The sequence below is a fragment of the Myiozetetes cayanensis genome, unplaced genomic scaffold (genome assembly GCF_022539395.1).
Source record: "Myiozetetes cayanensis isolate MyiCay16 unplaced genomic scaffold, myiCay2020 scf20-37, whole genome shotgun sequence".
In the NCBI taxonomy this organism is placed as follows: Eukaryota; Metazoa; Chordata; class Aves; order Passeriformes; family Tyrannidae; genus Myiozetetes; species Myiozetetes cayanensis.
The window spans coordinates 7170071-7195866 of NW_026087412.1; the positions used below are offsets into that span (position 1 = coordinate 7170071).

General features: G+C 45.3%; 2 protein-coding genes across 2 annotated transcripts; both read right to left on the bottom strand.

Annotated features, from left to right (window-relative positions):
• Positions 1 to 177: 177 nt before the first annotated feature.
• Positions 178 to 11618, bottom strand: DAGLB (diacylglycerol lipase beta). The gene is made up of 15 exons (XM_050317182.1): positions 11438 to 11618; positions 10885 to 11036; positions 8894 to 9068; positions 8160 to 8421; positions 7942 to 8067; positions 6841 to 6968; positions 5721 to 5847; positions 5287 to 5370; positions 4753 to 4830; positions 4334 to 4414; positions 4114 to 4241; positions 3579 to 3647; positions 3415 to 3487; positions 2685 to 2938; positions 178 to 1308 (listed from the first exon to the last, which is right to left on the bottom strand). Exons 1-15 carry the CDS (start codon positions 11530 to 11532, stop codon positions 1116 to 1118), a joined length of 2025 nt encoding a protein of 674 aa, XP_050173139.1. The 5' UTR covers positions 11533 to 11618; the 3' UTR covers positions 178 to 1115.
• An 814-nt stretch (positions 11619 to 12432) lies between these two features.
• On the bottom strand, positions 12433 to 24867 carry KDELR2 (KDEL endoplasmic reticulum protein retention receptor 2). The gene is made up of 5 exons (XM_050317195.1): positions 24659 to 24867; positions 18386 to 18486; positions 15734 to 15892; positions 14431 to 14683; positions 12433 to 13658 (listed from the first exon to the last, which is right to left on the bottom strand). The coding sequence occupies exons 1-5, from the start codon at positions 24747 to 24749 to the stop codon at positions 13624 to 13626; spliced, it is 639 nt and encodes a 212-aa protein (XP_050173152.1). The 5' UTR covers positions 24750 to 24867; the 3' UTR covers positions 12433 to 13623.
• Positions 24868 to 25796: the final 929 nt, after the last annotated feature.

Below are 25796 nucleotides of genomic sequence, written 5' to 3' on the forward strand. Positions count from 1 at the left end.
CCCAGATTCCCAGCCTTTTAATTCCAGCCGTGCTCTGTGTGTTGGCTCCTCTCTCTCCAGAGTAGCTGCACCCGAATCTGCTGCCCTGCCCTCCCCACCCAGGGGCACTGGGGGTGACACTGCAAGGACCCCAAGAGCAGCCTGGTCCCTGCACAGCCATCCCTGGTACCTGTCATCTCACAGGAGCCAAGTTTTTATTGTGTATTTAATTCTGTCTCCATATTGAATATCACAGCAAGAACATCCACACAGTTAATTCTCAACCACATCACGTTACTTACATAATTATTTTTTTTAAAATAAATGCTGCTGAGCTTTAAAAAGGAAAAAAAAGTTAAAATAGTTACACACTAAAACAAGGAATCCACTTCTTTAAAAGCAGTACAACTGGTTATAACATTTTTGGCAGAATTGGATCCACGCTCAGTAGCCAGAGCTGGAGCTAATGACCAAGATGATGCCAGGGTCTGGACAATGGGGTTTTTTATCTTCTCATTAAGTAGTTTTTAGTTTAAAATCAATAAAAGTAGTGATGTGGATCAACAAATACAAAAGACAGATTAAAGAGTATTGCACATGTATATTCAAATAGCACTGAACCACAACAACCCCCTGCCTGGGATACCAGCACAACCTGTAAGAAAAATAGTGCAATCACTGAGAACAGCCTGAGCCAGACCCGGCCTGGGCCGGCCCTCTCACCCACCTCCAGCCCTGAGCTGCAGCAGCACTCCCACCTCCAGCCCTGCAGTGCCCTCAGCTTCCCAAAGGTCGGGCCGGTGCAGACAACGGCATGAAGTGACTTGGAAGCAGAAGTGGATGTTTGGATTGGTAAGGACAGCAGGGCCACGTCCTCGCACACATTCACTGTGTCGGCTCACACGGCTCGGCCGGGGCTGATCCGCTGGGGAGAGCCCAACCCCAGCACAGACAGACCTGGTGCTTCAGCCAGCACAACATTCCCCGAGGTCGCTGCAGAGGCAAGGGCCGTAAGACCCTTGTTCCTTTTATGCAGTGTGAGAAAAGTACTGAAATCCACTTAGGCATGAAAGTGGAATGTGTCCTGAATACCTGAAAGCTGCAAAGAAAGCCCCCCAGCTCCTGCCCGAGCCGTGTTACACTGCACCGGGGGTGTACTCTCGGGGCTGACAGGACAGACACCCTCCATGTTCCTGAGACAAACTGTTCAGAGCTTTGAGCACAACGTCTGGCATGTGGTCTGTGATCATCTTGGGACTGATTAAAATGCTGCTGAAGACTGTTTCGTTTGACCATCTCGCCGTGTATTTGATGTCTGAAGAACACAACCTAGAAAAAAAAACACACCACAAACGGCTCACACTGCCAGGTCTGGAACAGACAACCTGGAGCTTCCTGACCTTGCTCAGGAAGCCTCTCCCAGCCCCAGGTTGGCTCCCCGAGAGCTGCAGGTCTGACCTTCAGCAAACAGCTGGAAATGCTGCCTTTCGGTGTCTCTGAAGGCAGAACGACACCGAATGACACTGGGCCTTAGCTGGGAAAGAAGCCATCAGAGGAGCAAATAATCCTGCTCCCAGAAACGTGGAATACAGTCTGAGCAAGGAGAGGGAGGGGGTTAAACACTGCACATTCACACGGGTAATGTCAAATTTAGGGAATAAGTCACAGTGGTATCATTAGGAGTCCAAGCAATGGATTTAATGCTGCACATATGATGCACCATTCTGTAAAATAAAATCCCAAATACATGATGGGGGCTCTTGTGTCCTAATCCATCTTAAAAAAACCCCACAGGATTAACTGCTGTGCTGTGGAGTAAAAGATGGAAAAGAAATTAATAAAAATAAAGTAGAGGAGTAGCCATAGAGAAAACCTGTCAGGCCCCAGGTGTTCAAGTATCCAGCTTGTAAAACCAATATTAAAATCATTAAATATTAAAGATGTGAAGCTTAAATAAAATAGTGATCTACTGAATGATTTCTTTTTCAACTCTTTCCTCTCTGTAAGGCATTATTTCTTTTTTATTCTGTAAGATGGTCTTGTGCAAATTACAGATGCTTTTATTTCTCTTTCAGAAGAATGAAATGAGAGGATATCAAGGCCTGTCTGGCTTAGGGGTTTCACGTTGCTTTGTCTACAAAAACCCAACATCAACAAAACACACAAAAAAATCCCTGAACGTGACACTGCCCCAACAAAGCCACAATCCTCACCCTTCCAGCAGTTTCAGCTTTCTGCTGTCTTTGTCTCAACTTCCTGCAGCCACAGAAAAGCAGCAAAGGCCAGGGAATCAGAGGCTGTGTGAGCACCCACTGTTCTGGGGCAGCTGCACTTCTCCAGCCTGGCAATATTTGGCCTCTTTCTCATCCCCAACACTCGTGTGACTCCTCAGTAACAAGGTGTTTTGGTATCACTTCACTACCACCAGGACTAAGACTCAGGCAGGAACTGCAGTCTGGCAAAGCCCAACTGAACAGTGTTAGTGTTTACAATCCCCACTTCAGCACCTGCAGATGAGGCACAGGGAGGAACAGTGCCCAGGGCTTGAAGCTGAGAGGCACAGAATAGGAACTGAGAGGCTGGGCAAGAACCAGGAAGGGGTGGTGGAGATGCAGACACATCACAGAGCTGGAAATGTACTTTGGAAGTGAGCAGCAGCTTTAAGCAGGCTTTAGGAACACAGGCCAGTGGCACTCATTATTTACCTCCGAGAGCTGGATTCCTCTACAATGTGGATAATCTTTCCAGGAAGATACAGACGAGGATACTGAGGTGGTGAATTCTGGTGTGATTCATCCTCCAGGGTGTTGTATGAGGGTGAGCGATGAACCATTAAACTCTCCTCGGCCAGAAGGGGCTGGCTCAGCGCTTCCTGGTTCCTCCCATCCAGCTCCGTGGGGAAGTCATCAGGATCTCCTCCAAATACCTCGTACCAACAGCCCCTCAGCAAAATCTGGTACTGAAATCAGAGAGAAAAGATGTCAAATGGAGGTTTGGCATCTCCTCAAGTAACTTATTCTACCTGTGTGCTTGCACACACGTCATCTGGGGCTAACAGTTAAAAGATTACATGTTACTGTTTGCAGATGCTCCCCACACTGATAATCTCTCCTGACTGAATTTTCTCCACAGCAATTTTCATTTCAGCAGTGTGTAACCCAAGCCTACAGTAACACTGCAGAAATAATTTCAGGTCTTTGATGTTGAGCACTGATATCTTCCAGGTCTCGATGAATCTTAATTTCCAACAATACAGCTTTACAAGACAGGAGAGTAACACAAACGTCCCTGAATTAAAAACACTTTTGTTCCAAAACACAATTGTAACTCTCATCTTTAAGATCAGAAATACACACACCAGTAGTTGCCCATTAAAGCTGGGGCTGAACCCAGGTAACCACTCCACTGACTTTTAACCAGGACCTGCAGTATTACCTTGGGTCTGTTGCAGTTTGCCACAATTCTCACAATTCTCCTCTTCAAATCCTCCATGTTGGGCATACTTAACCTGTTCAAACACACAGAACAAAGCAAAGCAAAGCCTCCTCTTCTCTGCAATCAAACACATCTCTGAAGATTTAAAAGTTTTTCCAACTCACCTTGCAACGAGGTCTTTTCCGACAATGACTGAAATAATGAAGTGCTTGGTGTAATCTGCAAGTGATTTGCTTAAAGAAAAAAAAAAGATGCAGTTTAGATGCACTAAAGAGATGAGCACACTTTAGTTTCAGGATGAGGATTATCACTCAATAAAAATACAAGTATGTGGCTGCAGCAGCAGCATTTGCAGTCAGTGCCTCAGTGGGCTTTCAGACCTCCTTGCTAAAGATGAGAGTAACTTCAATGCTGCTGGGGTCTGTACATGTCACACAGGCCAAGGCAGACAAGTCTGGTGAGCATTTTATTTCTGAAACATTTCTTTTAAACTGTAATTACACAACCTGACAGAATTCCCTAGATGTATTTCATCCTGTAACATTCCCCCAGGAACTCGACTCAAGATGGAGTTATCATTCTAGTGAAGAATATACAAACAAACTGACAAACAGTCAAGGCCACGTTACCATCCAACACACCTGTCAACCACCTGGAAGACTTTTACATCTTAGAACCAAACAAGAGAAGTGTCTTTACCTTAAGAGCCCTCCTGGAGGAGAGAAGGCGTAACACTTCAGTGTGGGGAAGGAGTTCCTGAGCATGATGGCCAAGATAGCTGCTGTCCCACCACCCAAACTGTGCCCAACTATCACAAGTTTATATTCCTAAGAGAGAAAGAGGACACAAACTTAGATGGACACAGGAAAAGCTTCGTGTCATTTTTCTGGCAAACCAAATTATTTGGAAGGGAACTTACTGGAGCAATTGTGAAAGCCTGGTTTAAAATTCCATCATTTATTAGTTTTCGATAGATGTAAGTTGCAGCTTGAGTTATTCCCTGCAAGAGAGCATTTAAAGTTAGGAGGGTGTATCTAACCTGAGGGGTGATGCATGTCCAGTGTAAATACAGAACCATCACAGAACAACCTCTCTGCAAAGTTGCTCTTCTCTTTAACATGCTGCTGACAGAGGTCTGGTTATAACCACGTGGTCTGTACACGCTGTATGTAAAGGGTTACCAATTCTGCCTTGCAGTTCCCAAGGCAGTACTTGATGCAACAAGCACTGAAATAATTTGTGCAATCCATCTCATAAGCAGAGTATTTTTCTGTTTAACCAAAGGATCCCGGGTGTTTATAGTTTGTTGACCTACAGGCAGCTCCAGCCTGCACACACCTTATGCACAAAGCCATTCTCCAGAACATCCTCCAGGGTCAGGTCTTCGCAGTCTGCTGAGAGATCCGTGAGAATGTCCTGTGAACAAGACCCTGTGGTCACACCTCCCTGCAGGGCTCTGTGGCTCACAGGTCACGCTGTGCCACCCAGCACTGTCACAGGGACATCACGACCTGCCTGCCAAGTGTGTGAGCAACACAGCACATCCCACCAGACACCAGCACACAAGTGAACAATACAGAGCAACCACAGGTCTGAGTCCCACCGTTTCCAAGCAGCAAACACACACACACGCTACTGATGCACCTCCACTCACAGTGAAACGGAATTACCACTGCCTGTTCTCCACTCTCTCTTCCAGTGGCACAGGGAATATTACCCATCCAAGGGCAGCAGGGCTTACAGCTTGAGCCTGGAAGACTCATACCCGTGAGTGAGTTATTTTTACATGTGCCAGCATAACACAAGTTCCTCAAGGTACCTCCAGTTCACTCGTTTCTAGAAAGCTAATTATTGATAGCAGAAGCATGATACCTCAAAAGACAAGGTTCCTCTCACTGCAACCACAATAGCTTCTTTTTTGTGATCCAAAGCAACAAAAAATGGAATCTCATAGATCTGGAGGGGAAAAATGTAATCAGTAAAGACATCAACTTTTTATAAGAGCAAATACTTGTTCTCACCTCCTGAAAGCTCTTACTGAGCTCCCTATTGTGTCATGGAAAGAATCTGAACTGGTCTCTTATCTAGGTATTCTAAGTGCCTTTTTTGCAATACTGAGGCAGGTTTATGTCAATGGTTTTGTGGCTGTTCCTTTAGATTAGGAAAAAAAACCCAGAACTGAATGTTTTCCTTTGGCTTTGCACGTTGCACTTTATAAATGCTGAAGGCAAACCAGACCCTTCACCCCTTACTTTCCCTGAATTAATCACTCCAGCTTTTGCTGAATGCCTGTCCAGATGGATTACCTTGTTATGAAAACTGATATGAATGAAGTCTCTGTACTGCAGTCCTGTTATATTTAGGATGGATCCAAAGTGAAAGTTATGCCGATCACTGCCCGTTATATCAGAATCTGTTGGTCTATTTCCGCAACTAACAAACACAGAAGAAAAAAAACTTTCATGTTCCAATTTTTTAGGTTTCCTTTCAAGGAATCAAAATTATATTTGCAGAAGAATTAATGCCAAGAATCAAAAGTGCTGCTTCTTTTTTTTTTCCTTTTTGCAATAGCACCAATAGTCTGATACAAGATGTTACCTCTGCCCACAGACCTGGCTCTGCCTGGGCAGCCCTGCCACACATTTCCACTTCAACCACTGGCAAATCCCCCGTTGCCACAGGACCATCAGCAGAGCAAACAGTGCAGTGAGAAAAGAATTCTTAAGATTACAGGCCAATGAGAAAAAATACAAGCAAGGAAAAAGGAAATTCAAAACAAATTCTGTACAGCAAGCTTCTTTTTTATCCACTGTATTATATGTGGTTGTTGTGTTATTTTTCCTCCAAGTAATTTATAGTTCAGTAGGTTATATTTTGTGTTACTGATTAATGAAATCATAGTTACAGTCACAACTGTCAGTGGTCATGTAAATATACAGTAATCCTACAGAGCAATATGCAAACTGGGATATTGACTCTAAACATTTCTGATTAAAGGGGTTGAAGGGAATAAAAGGGTGGGAGAGGGAACTTTTGCTAATTCCTTAAGACAGGGAAAACCGCTGATAGACTTCTATTGCTACACAGACATCTGTGCCCAAAAAGCATCTCTAAAAAGCCTCATTTTAAAACGTGTTTAGTTTAAGTCCAATTTTTCCTCTGTCATTTTGCTAAATGAATCTTATTTATCTCAATCACAAACTTCTGTTATGAAAAAAACACCTAATCTGTTTGAGGGTGTAAAGACATTGGAATTTTGTTTCTCCAGAATTCGTGAAAGAGAACTATACCAGTCAAGCTCACGTATCCCCAAGAGTGGTAAGATTTAATGAAACAAAAATACTGCTATTGAAACTATTTTATATCTGCTAACACTAGTTAAATAGAAGGCAGCTGTGTGTTTTGAAGGTCTTGGGTCAAACCTACCAGTCACCTTTGAGCTTACAGAGTGCAGTAAATGGGCTGGTGTATACGTAGTAGGGCCAGCCATAGGCAGCTGCAGCAAACAGCATGTAGTGAGCAGCGTTCTCCAGCTCCACATCCAGATCGTCAGTCTGAAAGGACACAGGGAAGGAAAAGGAAGGAGAGAGAGGAAAGAAGGTGTCAGGCAGCCTCAGAATAAATGCTGAACACAGACTAGTGAAAATTAAGGCATGATGAAACACACACTGTCCAAAGGGAAAATCCAAGGGCTAAGAGGAGCTAAAAATAGCCACTCATATTCCAGGAAAAACTCTCTGTTTATTTACGTAGCTACACAGCTGAAGAATCTTGAAAAGCTCTCATTAAACCACTTTCTTCCAATGCTGATACAGTGATAAGCTCGGTGCTGAAAACAACATTCCCTCCAAATATGTTACTTAAAGGAATGGAATGTCTAAGAGAAGGCTAAAGGGTCTGCTGCAGATCTGACTTTCAAGGCACGACCCCATCATACTGGTTGGATTCAAAAGGGAGTTGACAGATGCATTGGTTGAAGTAGAATTAGACAGGTCTATTAAACACAGACCAAAAGAAGGGAAAAAAATTTACAAAGGTATTTTATCACCAAAGAGTAACGAAAATCAGTTAGCAAACTAATCCATTACCTGCAAGCATTTAAAAGATGCTATTTTTGCTTCTTACCTTGTTTGGGTATTTGCAGCAGACAAACAGGCTACATACTAAAAGAACAGCTTCTCAGTTCTAGTGCAAATAGTACCAAATATTCATTTTCTCTCCGTTCTCTTTCTCTCCCAGCTGTTCAACAATGATTGAATGTCCTAAACGGTTCCTTTTTTGCACTTAATTCCCCATTCAGATATAAGTTCTACTTATGCAAAAGCAGAAAACGTCTTGACCACAAGCTCATCAAGTTGTTTTCACTGCATCTATTAATAACTTAAATTGTTACAAATTTTTACAGTAGTGTTTAATTTTCTTTAAAAAATTAACAAAACCCCTCTACACAGTGAACTGCATTTCATGGTCTGGCATCATCTCACAGAGTAATTACAGCAGAGGTTGCACCAACCCCATCTTTCTTACCACGACAGATGATGGAGAATGACACAGGACTTCTTCGGGCTCTTTTGGGCAACTCTCCATTTTATCTTGCTCCTGGTGGAGCAGAATCAAACCAGCTGCTATGTCACTTGGCACCAGATCAGTGTCCTGGACAGGGAAAGGAAAGAGGTTGTTAAGCCACCCCACAGCTCAGCGTGGCCAAGCTCTGGTCAGAGCACGGGGACGAGCGTGGGTCTCACCGAGAAGTAGGTGCGGAAGAGCTCGGCGATGCTGGTGAAGGCCACCCGGTGGTCGTCATCCTGCACGATGCAGCAGCACAGCAGCCTGATCCTCTTCTCCCACACCCTGGTGGCAGAGCTCTTCACGTTGTACAGCAGCTGCCCCGACTGGCTGCTCTCCAGGTTCCGACTCACGCCGTCCGTCAGGTAAAGCGTCTTCTTCCCCCCGAGCGGGTCAAAGACAATGAGCACTCCGATGATGGTAAAGATGATGATAACCCAGCTGCAGAGCAGGAGGGAGTGGGATAAAAGGGTGACATCAGACACTTCTGACAAGTGTGGAAGTAATCACAACTCCAGATCTTGACACACCAAAAATAAAGCCTCGGTAATTCCCTATGACCACCCCCTGCTCCTGCCCTAAGGGTGCAGGGCTTGTTACACTGGGCACAAGAGCAGGGCTGTTGGCTCGTTTCACACAGGGCAAGAACTCAAAATCACAGCACCGTGCTTTGGAAACAGCACCCAGAAGTGTGACAGTTCCACTTCTCACCACCAATTCAGTGATCTGATCCTTTCACATTTATCCAGTTTTCTACACTCCCATCACCCCTCTCACCCTTTCTGAATTTCACCTCCTTTCCTTCACTCCAGCCTGTGCTCTCTCGAGGCAAGTAGCTCATAGGAAAGGACACCAACTCATGTTCCATTTCATGTGCACTACCAAGCTCAGACTTGTGGGGAGGCACCTTTACCTGGCAATAACTGTCCAAATGATGGCATTTATCACAGTCTTCTCACAGTGCACACTGCTGTCTGACACCCACACAGCTCCCAACACAGCCCAGATGAATTCAGGGAAATAGAGAAGCAGGCGAGTATAAAGGACTTTGGGAAGTGATTTTCTTGGGCCTGGATTAGAAATTGTTCCTGAAATTACAGAGAGAATTTAAAAACAAGAATTAAAAACAAGAACCGTTCACAAATGCACTTCAAGTACCTAAAATCCTACCTGGAAATATGAGCTTTCTGATCCTTAGAGAGAGTACGATACTTAACTGAAACTATCAGGTATTTCCATACTAATGGGGAGCTATCACTGAAGGTGAGGAAAGAAAACCAACAACAGGTTTATAGCTGTGATTCTTAGAATCTACTCTACTAAGACTCAAAATAACTCTCTAGTCAGACACAATTCTGCACTGAACTTGAGGCAGCAGTGCTGTGCCCAGCATAAGCCAAAGCTGCATTCCAGGAGAACTGCCACAACTCCTCATGACTGCTGGTGCCTACTTTTATTATTCTACTTAGCTTTCAGTTGACTGAATGTTTCATTTTTAGGTGCTCCTTTGCTGGGCTACGATAAAGTTCTGGTTATGGAGTCACTAAACAGTAACAGGAGAACAAAAGTAGGACCATTAGCAGGACAAATACTTCTCAGACTACTTTCTGTATCGATAGTTTACTAATAACCACTTCCTTTTAGCACTCCTAGGCAATAAAAAAGGGAGTAATTTTTGGCCAGCTCATTTCCTTAAACCAGTTTGCTGCTCCCAGTGAGGTACTGGGGTGTGTGTGCTCATGTGTAGGCAGGACAATTTATAAAGGCTTAAAACACTGCAGAACAACAACATTGCTGGAAACTGTTTTCCACTTGTAAAGCTGCAGTTCACACCCTGTGACAAAGCTGTTTAGAAAGCCCTTGATCCAGAGGGTGCTTTTTCCTATTCCCAGGTTGCAGCCTGTACTGCCTCAGCATGGTTGCTTACACAGACATGAATCAGATGGAACTGAGGTTCCTCCAAACAACTTTTCCTTTCTCAGCACCACCCCTCAGTGTGTGAGGTCTCTCCAGGAAAACCAGTGGTCAGATTCCAGGCCAGGATTATCATCCACAACTCTGCTCTGACATAGTTTCTCTTCATGCACACTTTAAGCTTCTTTCCACTTAAGTAATTTAAACAGTTTTATTTATAGCATGTTGTGAGAACCAATATATTAAGAGTTTGTGGGGTCTCCTCTGTTATTCCGGAGACCACACACATATTCCAAATTAATCTTCTTAGCATTACTTCGATAATCAGGTGCCTCACCAGGACAAAAAGCTTTCCTAGCATTTTTTAACCCAAAATGAACCATTTCTACAAATGAGTAGAAGTTGCATTGGGGTCCTTACTTCTGTTCAGCCATTCACTTCAAGTTGTAGGTCCTATTTAACAGTACTTACTGTGCTAGTTTTATTGAGACATTTATAAAAATCACTTTCCTTTGTGTTTTTTTCCCCAAGCAACCCACTGCAACTGAGGAACTTTCACAAACCATGACTAAACCTGCCTGTGCAAGGCTAAAACTAACACAGTACTTCAGATGGGAAAGCGATTTTTGGATACATGTCAGAGAGGGAGAGCAGTGTTCCATCAGAGGTCACGGTGAACACAGAGGGGTTTGCAGGATGCTCTGATGGCAATGGACATATCTATCTCTACTAGCACTTTGTCCTAATAACAGCACTATCAACAGCCCCAAGCTATTGTCCATTGATTATGTTATATTCCAGACCAACAAAGATAACTCTATCAAAGCAAACATATTAATGGTTACAGAGAGTTTTTTAAGTCTGACTACCTTTTTTTAAGGGGTAGTCAATTTTTTGGCAGGTTTTTTTTAATGTCAACTCCAGATTAAAAAACCCACAGCTATTACAATCCTACCAGATAAACACAAACTACTATTATTAGCTGTTTACCTTGCATACTGATGTACACAAGAGCAGATAACACGCATATTATGGAAGCCAGGAGGAGGATGAGGACGATCAAGTAGCTGTGCAGCAACCTTCCCCCGGGACAGTTAAACTGCCCCTTGTGCACCGCGTAAAGGACGAGGATCCCAATCCACCTGCAGGGAAGCGAGACAGCGAAAGTTACAGCCGGAAAGGAAAAGCGCAACACTGCAAAGCGATCGCCCGACCGGTGGTTCTGATCTTAATGAAGGCATTGCACAAAGATCGATGGCAGGGGAGCTGTTACATAAGGAACGTTGTCAGAGGGAAGCGACCACACGGACGCTCGGCAGGAATTACAACTCAGCTCCTCACCGCCTCAGATCCCACAGAACCCAGGCCGGGGGACAAAAAGGAATCACCCCGTTAATTAGAGCAGGAACGAACCCGCAGGAGCGCTGCTCGGGGGCTGAGCACAGCGGGCGCTCGGGGCCCGGGGCACCGGCAGCGCCGCGGGCTCCGTGTCACGGCTGCTCCCGCCGGCACCGCCGCGGGGCTCCGCGAGAAGCGCTCTTACCACACCAGGCGCACGAACAGCTCGAAGGCCCCCGGGAGCACGAAGTCGTCGCTGCCGATGGCCCAGCGGCGGCCGAACACGACGAGCCCGGGCATGGTGCGGGCCGGCCCGGCCGAGCTCCCTCAGGGCCGCCGGGCCCCGCCCCCGCCCCGCCCCCAGCCCCGCGGGGAGTGACGTCACGGCGGCTCGGGGCACGCGCGCGCGCGCGGGGCGGCGGGAAAGCCGGGCCCGCGCAGGGCGCGTGCGCGGCTCAATCGCGGGGCGGGGCCGGTGACGTCACGGACCGCCCTGAGGGAGCGGCGGCGGCGGCGCCTCCTCAGTGAGGGGCAGAGAATTAATTAGAGAATTAACGGCGCAAAGCACCGAGGGACGGCGATGAGCGCCCTGGACCAACGCACGCAGCCGCGGCTCGCACCGGGATCACGCTCTTGTACCTCACCACAGGGACACACCGGGGTTTTTGATCAGCCGGGCTGCTCAGTGTAACATCTGAGATCGTGGAGACCGCAGCGCCTCAGCACCCACACTGCACATAAACACTGCTCACCTGCGGTCAGGAACGAGAACCACCGCTGCCCGGGGAGATAATGATGGCAGATTCGCTCAGGGGAGATAAAACAAGCACCAAACCCTCCTCTGCACCAGGCTGGAGTCACTGCTGTGCAGACTGCAGCACCTCTGCACCCTCACTGCAAATAAATACTATTCACCTGGGTTAATGGGAACCATCACTGAGGAGGGACATAATCTGCCATCATTAACTCGAAAATAAACACTTGAAGATAAAACATAAGCACCAAACTCTCTTCTGCACCAGGCTGGAGTCACCGTTGCTTCTTCCACCAGTGAAAATGCCCCTCACACCCTTAAAAAGTTTATATTTCAATACAGCAAACAATGACATTAAGCATCTCCCACACCACAACTTTTCATACAGTCCCAGGCTAACAGAAAACTTTCACACTCAGGAATGAATTAAAAAAAAAAGCAAAATGTTTTCACCATTTCATAAAGTGTTTATTGAGGATGGTAACACAGGATAAATCATGCAACAGCTCAGTAAAAAAAGGGAATCATTTGAAGGATGAAGAATGGTAACTGGTGCTGCTGATTTTGAAAAGTTTATAAAAAAAATATTAATTGTCCAAAAGTGACATTGAAAACCACTTGAAGCCGAACATGGAAGTTGCTTATAAAGCACTCATTAAAAAGAAAATGTAGATACTGTTTAAAATGATCACCTACAGATTACTGCAATCAACTTACAAGTCTCCCATTTCTGTGGCTGTAATGGTGTAGCAGGGCTGTACATCCAAGATATTTAACCTTCTTTTCCTGAACAAACAATACACTCACAAACACGTGCCACTAAGCAACACAAGTGCACCTCTTACCCTTCACAACCTGCACTGCCAAGTGCTTTCATTACTGGGATTACCTTCCCAAACATCATGGCAGAACAGGAAAAGGCCCATCCTTGTGGCCTCAAGCGATTTCCTCATTGCCCTCTTGCCATCAGTCTGTTTTAGAAGGGGAACAACTACAAAACGTGACTGTTCCCCTTCTGGCACCAACATACATTTTGAATAAGGAACTCCATGTCAGCAGATGGCACAAAGACTGGGCACCAGCACATCACATCAAACATCGGTGGTTTCAGATTTAGAGTTGACATATATTCGCCTTTTGGAAAAAAAAATAAATATAGTGGAATGAAAATTGAATCAAAGGGAAAGAACAGATGACTACCATCCATCAAGGATGCACATATCTGTGCACTGAAAACAAAAAAAAAAAAAAGGAAAAAAAAAATCAGTCATTTCAAAGAAAATCTTGAAAATTAAAAAAAAAAACGTTTGCACTTGTTCCTGGTCATAAACAATCTCACAAAAATCTCACTTTTGGAACTATTCCAATTGAAACCATACACTGAATTTATTAATACAGTATAAGTTTCTTTATGTAAAAAATCTTTATACATAGTAATAAAAAAGATAAAGGCAAGATGCATCAAACAGAAATCTGCTGGTTGTTTTTCCTCCGTTCTTACAGAGCCGCTGATGACTACCTGCACTATAAAGAGCTGTGTTTCTGACTTTCTGTCTCAAGCATCTTCGCCTTTGCTTGTGATAAGGATTGTTCTGTCCAAGCATCCAAAAGGACAGATGCTGGTGATGTTTTGGCACTTACGCTGGCAAACTGAGCTTCTTTCCCTTGAGTACTGTGAGGAAAAGAAGGAAAGAAAGCAGTTAGCAAACCAAAGTTGTGATGCAGGAGAAGCACACGCTGCTAAAACTTCAAAGGGGCCAAAACCCATCACGCAGAGTCCCCTTTGTTATGAGATGGGTGCACTGCAGAGGGTCCTCCCAACCTGCCTCTCTTCAACAGCAATTCTAATCCTGCCCTCTTATGGCACCCTGGAATTCCCACTATTCACCCTCGTAGGACACACCAGCCCACGATCATGGTCTCTTAGGAGTTATGACTAAAGCAACACAGCCCCACGTAGCTTGGCAGTTACACGATGGAAGTTGGAATGTGAGTGAGGGCAGAATTATTAATGCCCCCAGCAGAAGTGACTGCTACACTCAGCACAAACAGGAACATTCCAAACCCTTTGGATTCCCAAGGTATTTAAAACCACTGAGAAAGGTGTCTGTAAGCCTGGGATCTGCACATAACAGTGTAGGTGGTCAGGAGAAGCAGGAGGTTCATGCTTTTCAATGGAAGGCAACAGCAACGTGTATTTAGCCCTCCTTAAATTTTTCTGTTAAGTTCACCAGACCATTTACACATTTATATCTACCTAAACACAAAAACAGTCCTCAGAAATGCCCCACAATAGCAGAAAGCACACTCGATAAATTAAGGAGATTTCAGCAATAATTTACACACAGAATCAACAACCCTGTAGTGCCAACACAGCAGATCCCTACGAACATATTAATTGCTACATTCCACAACCTGAAGCTGGAAGTTACTGCACTACTTACCTTTTGTAACATACAAATAGAAGAAGTCACAGTACAGAACGGTCTGGACCACACCAGCAACAACAGCTATGAGGTCAAAAAATCCCTCAAAATAGTAGCGCCAAATCCAGTTGACTAAGTACAAGGCACGGTACAGACCCAGGAAGAAAAGATAGTGAGTAGTGATGGTCTCTGCTTCCCCAGTTTTGCTGATCATAAAAAGTTGAGGGAGAATAGCAACCGATTCAAGATAGATGGAGAAGGTCCACAGTATCTGAAAGAGAAAAAAACACTCGTTTATTCAAGTGTATCACTGATAAGAGAAGGACAGAAAACATTTGACTTGGTTTGACTTTTCACTCTCTAGCAATGTTATGAATGAATACCTGTTCAAACAGGTCCAGTATTCTGGCAAACTTTTTAGGTACAGGAAAAACTAAGTGAAAGCTTCATAATCAACCACAGGATGGTACGAGGGAACTTTCCTGGCACAGAACACTCTCTCCAAACCAGGTGTACAGTGAGCTGGCACACACAGAGGCACTCCCAAGGGAACCTGTGTGCATCCAGATCAGGAGTCACAGTATGTGAAATAAAGCTTACAGAGCTGCTGCTGTGAAAAGCTGCAGAGAAGATCAAGTCCTTTCCCCTGGCCCATGTTCTTACACCTTTTATCTACTGGTTTAAAGAATGAGTTAATATGGAACAGATTTTAAAATAATGTCTCAAAGTGCTGCAATTCAATTTCCTTTACTCTCTAATAGAATCACTTAACTCCAATAAAGTTTAAAATGCAGCTCAGTCCACTTCAAATAAGCACCTGAAGTAACTCTCTATTTCATGGGAAAAATTACCTGTTTGAACTCTAATTACATTTTTAACATAACTTTTCTGTCAGGAAAATGCACAGCTGCACTTCAAATACAATGCAATTCTTTCTAACACTCCAGACCATTTGCAATTCTACAAAATTTAGGAAGTATTATAATTCCTTTGGTTTTCACCAGGTGGCACCAACTATTCACAAGCTGCATTCTGAGGCATTTCTTTTACAGACAAAACAAAAGGAAGGACACTTTTGAATTAATATAACCATCAGAGTGTACTGGGAAAAACACAGTCTTCTGCTTAATAAAATAACCAATGGTGATAATAATGCTGGTCTCCTGAGGTGCCCTTAATTTGTACAGACATCTACACCCCACAGATGCATTAAGGAAAGGATTAGCCTGAACCTACTAAACACCGTTCCTTCGCCAGCCTCATCTTCATGTTCTAAATATTTTAGGGAAAAGATACAATCTCCTGCCCACAGTCAACTCACCTCCAGAGGAGAGAAGTCATGATTGACAAGGAAGGAGAGCCCACCAACAGGAACGATCAGGAACTCCACTCGGAAGGTGTCATGGTTTCCATCGTAGGTGGCCTTGAACTTCATGTAGATCAGGTAGACGGTGGCATACGAGCAGGCGATGTAGATAAGCTGGAGAGCAAGGAAAGAAAAGAAACAAAAACCAAAACAATCCATAGAGGCTGCAGGAATAGATCAAACTTCCTCAACAGTGATATCCCCAAGCACTAAGAGGAGTAAGTGTGATCTTTTCTGGTTGGTTGCCTTGTTTGTCTATGTGATTTTGCAGGCTGTTGGTGGTACTTAACTTTTTCAGCATCAGTGACTCTGGGCTCTACTGGTTTTGTTGCTTTAAAGGCATCACCTGCCTCTGGTTGAAAAGACTGTCCAAAGGTGCTTTGAAGACCCTTTCCTGAGTAGACAAAACTAAATAGGTGTCTGGGGAAGGAATACCCCTTCTGCACCTGCAAGGGAAGCACTGGCCCCAGACAGTTACGTTACCAATGTGCAGATGCATCCATGCACTAATGATGGAAGGGGCCTTTCAAAAAGCCCAGCGTGGTGTAGCTCATGTGGCAATTAAAAACCCATTCAACAAGCCCCATTCAGACTCAGCCATTTAACATATCACAAGTTAGCTGATTTGTGTTAGACCTTTAAACTCCTCTAAAATCTGAAGAGCGGCAAGTGGACACTGTTCTCCACCAACCAACGAGGCACAAAAGCTGCAAAACCAACTAACTGAGAAGCAGCTAACCAGAATTCAGTTTGAGCTGAATGTCTAATGTTACCATTTTTAATGGTTATGGTACAGTAGACTTCATAGCTATTCCCCATGGAAAAAGCAAAAAGGCTCATTTTACAGATGAGAAAACAGAACCAGAGAGAATCTATGACTTTCAAAAGGTCAATCTGCCACCATCAGGACAGAGCTCACACTGTCCTGGAGTCACCACAGTACAGCAGACTAGACAGATAGTTTAGCTTCTGCCTCAGTTTCATCACGAAGATTAAATATTCCAAACCATTTATCACATTAAATATGGGTTCTTTTCAACTGAAAAGTAACTGATTAAGAAACCCACTGTTTGCAGATGCTATTAATCACCAAAAGCTCTGCTCACATTAACAAAATTATGCAAATCCTGTATTAAGGAGCACAGAATCCAAATGCTCTGCTACATGAGCCCCCCAAATGACTGGAGATAAAAGATAAAGGACACAGGGAACTCCTACTACAGGTGTGAACTAATGGCAATTTGTATGGTCACAGAGGACACTAAAAAGTGTGACTGGATCCAAACTCTCTATATTACAAATTTCTTCATAAGAATCATAGTGTGTTTTGGGACACTCAATAAGTTTTCATTTTTAAAGATACCAAAATAAAAGAATGTTAGAAAAATGACTGCAGAGTGCACTGGCAGAAATGCATCCAATACTCAGCTACTGGGACCATGAGAAGGACACTTATATCCAAAAGTCTTTCTAAGCAATAAACTTAGAAACTGCAATAGAAGCTTCCATTTTGCAAGCTAATATTGGATTTGAACAGAGGACCACTCTTTAATTACTGGAAAGACTCAGTGTAGTGTGAGGTTGAGCATCACAAGTGTCATCTCCCACATTCATTCTATTTCTAGTCAGAAAGGCTGCAAAACAAAGACCCTGCATCACACCCAATACATAAACTGCAAAAACCCCCAAGGGGCTCCTCTGGTGCACCAACAGTACTTTTCAGTAGTCTCAGAAATAACTTATGGAACAAGCTTGTGTTTCAAGAATATTTTAACCCACAGCTCTTCACCTAGACTGTCAATATTGAAACTTGGGCATAATACACATGTGACTTGTTAGAAGCGTGAGTTTAAGATTCAAAATTTTATTTTACAGTATTATCCCCCTAATTCTTCTGCACATTTTGCATTATTGATTATCCAGTCTTTCCTCTTGGCAAAGTTACACTATCCTCTGAATAAAAGCTGAAAAGCATCAAGAAAATCCATGAATAAAAGAACTGGACTAAAAAAGTGCCTGAACTGGTGCCACAGATACGCTGCACTCTCACAGATTACTGCTTCATTTTTTTGTACTCAGCACAAGAAATTGCAGGGATAAATAAGAAATAACAACTCCAAATTGAGGCTCCCTAACACTCAGAGGGCAAGTGAACAGGGTATAATCTCATGGAAGGACATTCCTAAGAGAGTGCTCCTGTCAACTTCTGATCAGCCTCTGACCAGACACTGGCTGCAATTCTGGCAGTGCATTCTGAATACTAATTTACCTTGTAGTGGATAAAAAGAGATTTACTTGTGCTCTAATGTCTCAGTTGAGAAATACAATTTATTTGAACCATTCTCACCAAAGCTTTTATTTTCAGTAACCAAAAAACAATTTTTCTAAGCGTCACAGTCCCCATACAAACAGTTTGTAAAAGCTGCATGTAGAGTGTGGGGAAAAAAAGAGGGGGTTGAGTCCATCTTCCACATTCTTTATCCAAAGGCCATCTTAACTTATTCTGTAACAACTGTGCAGTGGGCCATTTGAAGAGGCTTTTATTAATGAAATTATGCACTCTGCAAGCAACATCACTAGCTTTTCTAACTCTTCAGGATACTCTACCTTCATAGATGTGTTATACAATGAAATGAATGAAGTGAAGAGGTCCAGGTAACGGGTAGTGAAGACCAGTGCAAACAGAAGCTGGCTTTTCCCAGAAATACCTAAAGTGATAAAGGAAATAACTGATTATTTAAAAGGTGATGATGTGCTTTAAAACACTTGATGCCAAGGATGAGAAAGGATACAGCCTTTATTTCTGTGCAAGCTGATTACACAATTAGGACAAATTCCAAGTTTCCAAGGTGTACAAACATAATTATAAGCCCAAATAGCTTAGTAATGCGAAAACAGGCAATTCAATTCAGAAACTTAATTGACCACATGGTGGGAAAAATAACAAACAGTCAAAACCAGATGTTACTATGTACTATAACAAAATTTTAAAAAGAGAGAGAAGTGAGCTAAAATGTCAGACATCTACATTGCATCTCCAAAGCAACTTTTGATTCCAGGCCAAAGCCCCAGTGTCAAAATGTTTGTACTTAACTTCAGGCACTAGAGCTGAGTTAGAAGCATAAAAGCTTTGCACAATCAGGCCCTAAAAGCTTCTGAAAACTGGGCTGAAGCATCTCTCCATAATACTGATGTGGTGGTGTGTCACAGCAGGGGAACAAAACAACCTACCCTGTGCCTCTATCTTGTTATTCCAATTATTCTTGTTTTCAGTCATCCAGGGTGAAAATAATTGAATCTGTTCAGCTAAGCATGCAAATCTTGTTCAAAAAAACAAGAGGGAAAAATACTCTGTAGGAGAGGGTTATGATGCAAGGCTCAAAATCCTTGTCCCTTAATACAGAGATATTTCTAGAAAGGCTTTTAATAACAGTGCCATAAAGCAATTAACAGAAGGCTATCTGCTATGGTTACTGAACTCCTTTTTCATTCCAGCTTAAGGAACAGGGAATAAGCTGCCCCTGATGAAGGAATTTTATGTTTAGGTATAAAGCACAGGAAAACTGAAACAGTAACAATTAAAAGGAGGTTGTTGGCAACTTTCATATGTGAAATGTCTGTGAGGTGAGCCTGATGTGCCACCTACAGAACAACCCAAGTGCAGTGTGGGGAACAGCAAATGCCTCAAACCCTACAGCTGTGAGGCTGTAAAGCTGCAGAATAAAACTGGCAAGTATTAAAAAACAAAACAACCCCTCCCCCAAAAAGACCCACAAACAAACCATTTCCCAAAATTCAGAAAAAAACCCCAAAGACATCTGACATTTCTTGAGCTCAACTCTGCTGCTCAGACAGCTGGAGCAGCACCCTGGGCTGTCCCAGGTGTGCTCCTCGGCATCTCCACTCGCCAATAAAACCTCTCAGCAAGAAACACTGGCCCAAGGTCAGAGCCCACAGGACAAAGAAATCCACCTGGCCAGATCACAGAACAGCAGCACACTACAGCATGTCATTACACTGAATTATTTAGCATGCTATTTTCTTTCTAGCAAACAACTGTGACCAGCAGAAAACCCAAAAAACCCCATGTAAGGTAATCATTATGGATAACAGCTATAAATCTGGATCTGGATATACTGTCACAGAAATACATATCCCTGACAAATTCCTCCACGGCATCTGCAGCCTCACCTCCTCAACACCAAAGCTGTAATTTTTATTATGAAGGCTTTCAATACTTTCACTGATTTTTTGAACCTTTAGGATAGTCGTATGTTCCTGAAACCCATCCTAAATCCAAGATTAAACTAATTTTCAAATTAAGCAGGCTAGACTAGACTAGGCAAGGTTCAAAGTGTAAACCAAAGGCCTATGGAGAGACGGAAAACTGGGAGAAAGTAAGACCTATACCAGGAGCAAAAATGGAGGGAGGGAGCAGGGAAAGACTGTTGTATGAATTTAATGCACTTCCTTCTCCCTTTCTTATTACATCCACAAACATTCCTTGGGTTCTTGAGCTAAATAAAAACATTTTTATTTCTTCTTCCCAAGTTCTGGGCTCAAATCTAGAAGAGCCAAACCTCGCCTTTTTTGTTCCATCCTCACACGTGGAAAAATTCCTTCAACTTCTGCGTTCCAGCTTGGCTAAAAGCCAGAGCAGGAAACTTTAATTCAAAAGCTCTGCTGATTTTCACTGCCAGGGAGGAGAGCAGAGCTGGAATTGTAGGACTTTCTGATCAACTTCATTTTGCTCTGGTGAGTCAGGGAAGGAACAAGAGGCCGAGCAGAGGCAACAACTCAGCCAGCCCAGCTCGGGAGTGTGGGCAGCACTTACTATGAACTGCACAGCACAGCCACAAAACCTTTAAACTAAAGCTTTCCAAAGGAAAGCCGGCCCATATTTTGCCATGAAAACTTCAGACTTCGTGAAATAAAAAAAAAAAGTAGTTTTGTTCTGCATGAAGTTCACATCAGCCAAAGAAACACCCCATCTTTGGTTCTGCTAATAAAACACTAACACAGGAATGTTGTACCTTCAGTTAAAAAACCCAGCCTAATTCTGAAGACAAAGTTTTCAAAAGAGAAAAGGAGTATTTTCCTTCAAAGGCAGAAAAGACATTCCAAAGCTACCTAAAGCAGCAGTTTTTGAGACAATACAGGCAAATTGGCAGCAGCCTTTGGCAAAGTACTGTCTAAAGTCTTAAACGTAGTGTATGATCTGGTCCATAGCAGACACATAAAACTGAGATACAGCTAAATTACCTGGCAAAAGTATTACATATTTACTATCTACACTACATTTTTAGAGCATTTAGCATATTTCAGTATTCAGCCTTGCAACTGCAGATCACCTTTAACACTTGACAAACGACCAATATGTGCAAATCAATTTTCAGGCACTAATTTGCACTGCAAACAATTTAATTTTACTTGAAATGGGAAAGAAAATACAGTCTGAACATGACAGTATTTGAAAGCACAGGATTCCTCGAGTCTCAAGAATTTCCTAATTATGACATGAAGCAATAATGGAGTTACCTGCTACATTTTCCACAGCTCTTATCAATGAATTTTTGAGCTGTTGAGTGGCAGAAGTTTTTTCCAAATTTTAAGCTCGGATACTAAAACAACTATACATGCAAAAACCTGTTTCCTTGCCAGCTCTGAAATTCTGAAGTCACCATTTGCTTTTCCCTTGTTCTCTTTTCAATATATTGACTAAATCAGGTAAACAATTAAGTCTGTCCAACGCTTCTGAAACACAGACTGCTCCACAGTGCAGATGAGCCCGGCCTCACCTATTTTCCTCAGTTAGAGGAGCCGCTCCTTAGCAAAGACAACGGGCGCTGCTGTGTCTTCAGGGAGCTGCAGGTTGCAGCAGAGGTGCACAGGCTCTCCCTCATCTCCAGCTGCTTTTACAGGCCTTGGAGCTCCTCTTGGAACAAAGGCCTCAGACGCAGATGCAACCAGGAGAGAGGAGTCGGCACCATGTGGTTTGCCAGCTCTTCATGGATCACAGCCTTGCAGTTCAGCCCTGATTTATTTCCTAAGCCTCTGCTGCTGCAAAAGTGCACCCTTACAGCAGCAGCTGGTTTGCTCACATTTCCTCAGTCACCAAGAACCACGAGCTATAAGTTTATTTAATTTATAAACTGCCCCAATAACCATGCAATGTAAAGGAATGGCAGAAAGCCCTCTAGAAGAGGCTCTCGGCAGCTGCTCAGCATTAACTGGCAGCAATTTAGGTGCTATTGCTGCGTATGACTCTACAAATATATTTTATGCAAATATGTATTGACAAAGTTTTCATTAGTAGAAACCTCAACTGACAGTGATGAACCACTACAATGAATGGAACAGAGTCCCAAAAATAAAATTCTTTGAGGTGTTTGTGTTCTCTGGACAAATTTGTTAGGCTTCAGACACTGATCTCAGCAGTAACATGGATCTAGATTTACTCCTGAGGACTCGTGTAGAAGTGGAAGACTCAAAAAAAAAACCCCAATCCTTGATAAACACATCTCTGTTTAATTTTTTGTTTTGCTCAGGAAAATGAATGAAGCAGACATTTCCTACTGAAAGAGCCCACGCACGTGTGTGTTCAGGGATGCTGGATTATCTGGGAGAGGGCAGAGCTGAAGGCCCTGTGTAATGCAAGCTTTCCTGTCTTGGAGAAAGCTGCACTAATGATTGGTATGAGTCTGCTTTCTTCTGAAGAAACCCCTAGTAACAGATATCCTCAATCACAACTGACTTAAGATAAGCAACATCAGATCACTTTTTAAGCAGAGAGATGGGACTAGGTCACACTGCACTATACTGCGTAAATAACCTCATGTCCAAAGGTCACTTAAGAATCTCTTGGCTCAAACCCTATTTGAATTTTAGCCTTGCACTAGCATGTCTTTTTTCCTTCTTCAGACAAGAAAAGATATTTAGTTTTTAAATAATTAACTGTGTTTCCCAAGTAAAACACAGGACGAAACTCTACAGAAGAGCTGAAGAAGGCAAGGCCCTCTCCTGCCAGATCCAGAGCAGATTCCTAAAGCACTAGAGCCCGAGCCAGGTAAGTGCATTAGGAAGGTGCTCTTGCACTCCATGACCTCAGGAACAACAGTTCTGCACTGCCGCTGCATGTGGACCATGGAGTCATTTGACTGACTTCATTTCAAAAGTTAACAACAGTTTTTACCTTAAGTTCGTTTAAAACCAAAGTTATTAATTTACTTTTTAAAATCAAAACTATTCATTCACTCTTTTTTTTTCTTTGCACTATCAAGTGATTAGCAAATGACTTGACATGAAAACATACAGAACCTGTACTTCCTCTTACCTGGAGTGTAAATCTCTTTCATTTCCCCATTAGCAGTTATTTCAGGTTACAGCTTAAACTAATTCTTCACGCTTTTAACTGAAGTCTTTACGAATACATCAACAATGCTAACCTGGTATTTGAATAATATCTCACGTCAACACACGGCCAACTGATTTCAAGAACAGTCACCCTCACTAACGAAGGAGAAGCTCACTGGAGAGAAGGCAAAGCCAAGCTCACAGTCAAACCCCCGGTGCACAGCAAAAACAGTTATCTGCAGGGCAGGCGGCCCGATCCACGTAACACACCGAGCACGGAAATGCCCATTTTGAATGACAACAACTCCCGGTTTTCTGAAAGAAACCGGCTATGCTGCAGTTACGGGCACTGCCTGCAATTCCCTCCAACCACCACACCGTACAGCAGAAGGGAGAGAGCGAAGCACAGCGCACGGGATTCGAGCAGGCCCGTGCAGAAGAGGGGGGAGCAGCCGCGATCCCACCCGGGGGGCGGCGGAGCGGGGCTCGCCCGGCCGGGACCCGGCGCTCCTCCCGCTGCCACGTCAGACGGGCCCGCCGATCCCGCCTGGAATCTCTGTCCTACAGCTTCCTACTGCAGCTGGCCAGGCAAACAAACGCCCTAAAACCGGCACGACCCACAGTCCAATTCCTGCACAAAAGGGGAGTGAGGCCGCCGCGGAGGGAAGGGGCGAGCGCGGAAACTTCAGGGGCTGCGAAGTGCGAGCGGCTCCCGGCGCCGCTCCAAACACGGAGCTGCCGCCGAATACCGGCGGCCCAGAGGCCGAGCAGGGCCCGGGAAGGCGAGGAACGAGATCCAGCGCCTTCCCCGAAGGCGGCGGGCGCGGGCAGGGATGGGGAGATGGACGGAGGGATGGAGGGAGGCGGCTGCCCGCCCCGCGGGGGACGCATTCCTCCCCCTCCCCTCCTCCAAACCGGCCTCCCCATTCATTCGCCCGCCGCCGGGGAGTTACATAAGGAAGGAGCGACCCTCCCGGGCACGGCCGGAGCGCCGGTGCCCAGGGATTAAAGTACAAATAATGGCAACCACAACACCGCTCAGGCAACGGCAGCTCCCGCCGGCGCCCCCCACCCCGAGCGGGGGTGCGGCTCACTCCTTCCCCTCCATTCCCGGCTGCCCACCCGCTTCCCTAGCGCTGGATTTGGAGGGGGCCGAGGCGGGGGAGGTCAGGAGGAGGGCAGAGCCCCCTTCTCTGCGCGGGGAGAACGACCGTCCCTTTTCACCTGCGCGGCCCGAGTCCCGCCCGCCCGCCTGCCCCGGGAGCCCTCGGGGGCAGCCCAGGAGGGTCAATCCCCCCTCTCCGCCTCTCCTCGCTCCACCACGGCCCCTCCCGGGCCGGTGGGACCCCCCACCCCACCCCGGCTCGCCAGGCCTCCCCCCGGGTCGCGGCCCCGCGGGGGCGATCGCAGCGGCCGCGGCGCTGCGGGGGCGATGCCGCCCGGTACCCGGCGGGGCTCCCCCCCGGGGGGGGGGCTCCACGGCCCGGAGCCGCCCGGCCGGTCCCGCCCCGCGGCCTCCGCACGCACCCGCGCAGGAGCGGCTCTTCCAGATCTTGAGCAGCAGGATGATGATGGCCGCCAGGTGGGACAGGTCCCCGGTGAGGCGGAAGATGTTCATGGCGGCGGCGGCAGAGGCGGCGGCGCAGCCGGAGCCGGGGAGCGAAGATGGCGCAAGCTCAGCGGGCACCGAGCGACGTGGCCCGGGGACGTGGCCAGGCAGCCCCGCGCCGGTGCACGCCGGGAAGCGGGGGGGGAGCGCCCGCCCCGCTCCGCCCTCAGCCGGGGCCGCCCCGGGAACCGCGGGCCGGGCCGGGCCGGGTGGGGCGGCGGTAGGGTGGGCTCGGCTCTCGAGGTTTTTGGGCGTCCAAACTCAGCAGTTTAGAAATGTAAGAGCTAATAAATGTATATGAATAGCTGCTGTCGCGTTCTGTGAGAACGAGCAGTTGATTTGATGCACGTTTTTTAGGTGAAAATCTGTGTAAGTTATTGGAGCGGGTTCAGCGGAGGCCACAAAGGTGGTGAGGGGTCTGGAGCCTCCCCTTCATGTGGAAGGACTGCGGGAGCTGGGCCTGTTTAGGGAAGAGAAGACTGAAAAGGGAATCTCATCAATACATATAAATATCTCAGGCGGGCGCCAAGAGGATCACAGAATCATGGATGTTATGGAATGGTTTGGGTTGGAAGGGACTTCAGAGATTGTCTCATTCCACCCCCCTGCCTTGGGCAGGGATGCCACTCGCTACACCAGGTTACTCAGGGCCTTGTCCAACCTGGCCTTGAACACTTCATGGCTGGAGGGAGCAGCCACAGCTTCGCTGGGCAACTGTGCCAGGATGGTGCCAGACCCTTCGGTGGTGCCCAGCTACAGGGCAAGGAGCAGTGGCCATAAACTAACACACAAGAAGTTCCACCTCAACAGGAGGAAGAAGTTCTTTCCATTGATGGTGGCAGAGCACTGGAAGAGCTGCCCAGGGAGGGCATGGAGTCTTCCTTCTCTGGAGACATTCCAAACCCACCTGGACACATTCCTGTGTCACCTGCCCAGGGTGACCTTGCCTTGGCCTGCGGTTGGACTGGATTATCTCCAGAGGTCCCTTCCAACCCTAACAATTCTCTGATTCTATGAAATCTTCCAAGAAAAAAAAAAAAGGCAATTATTCCTTGC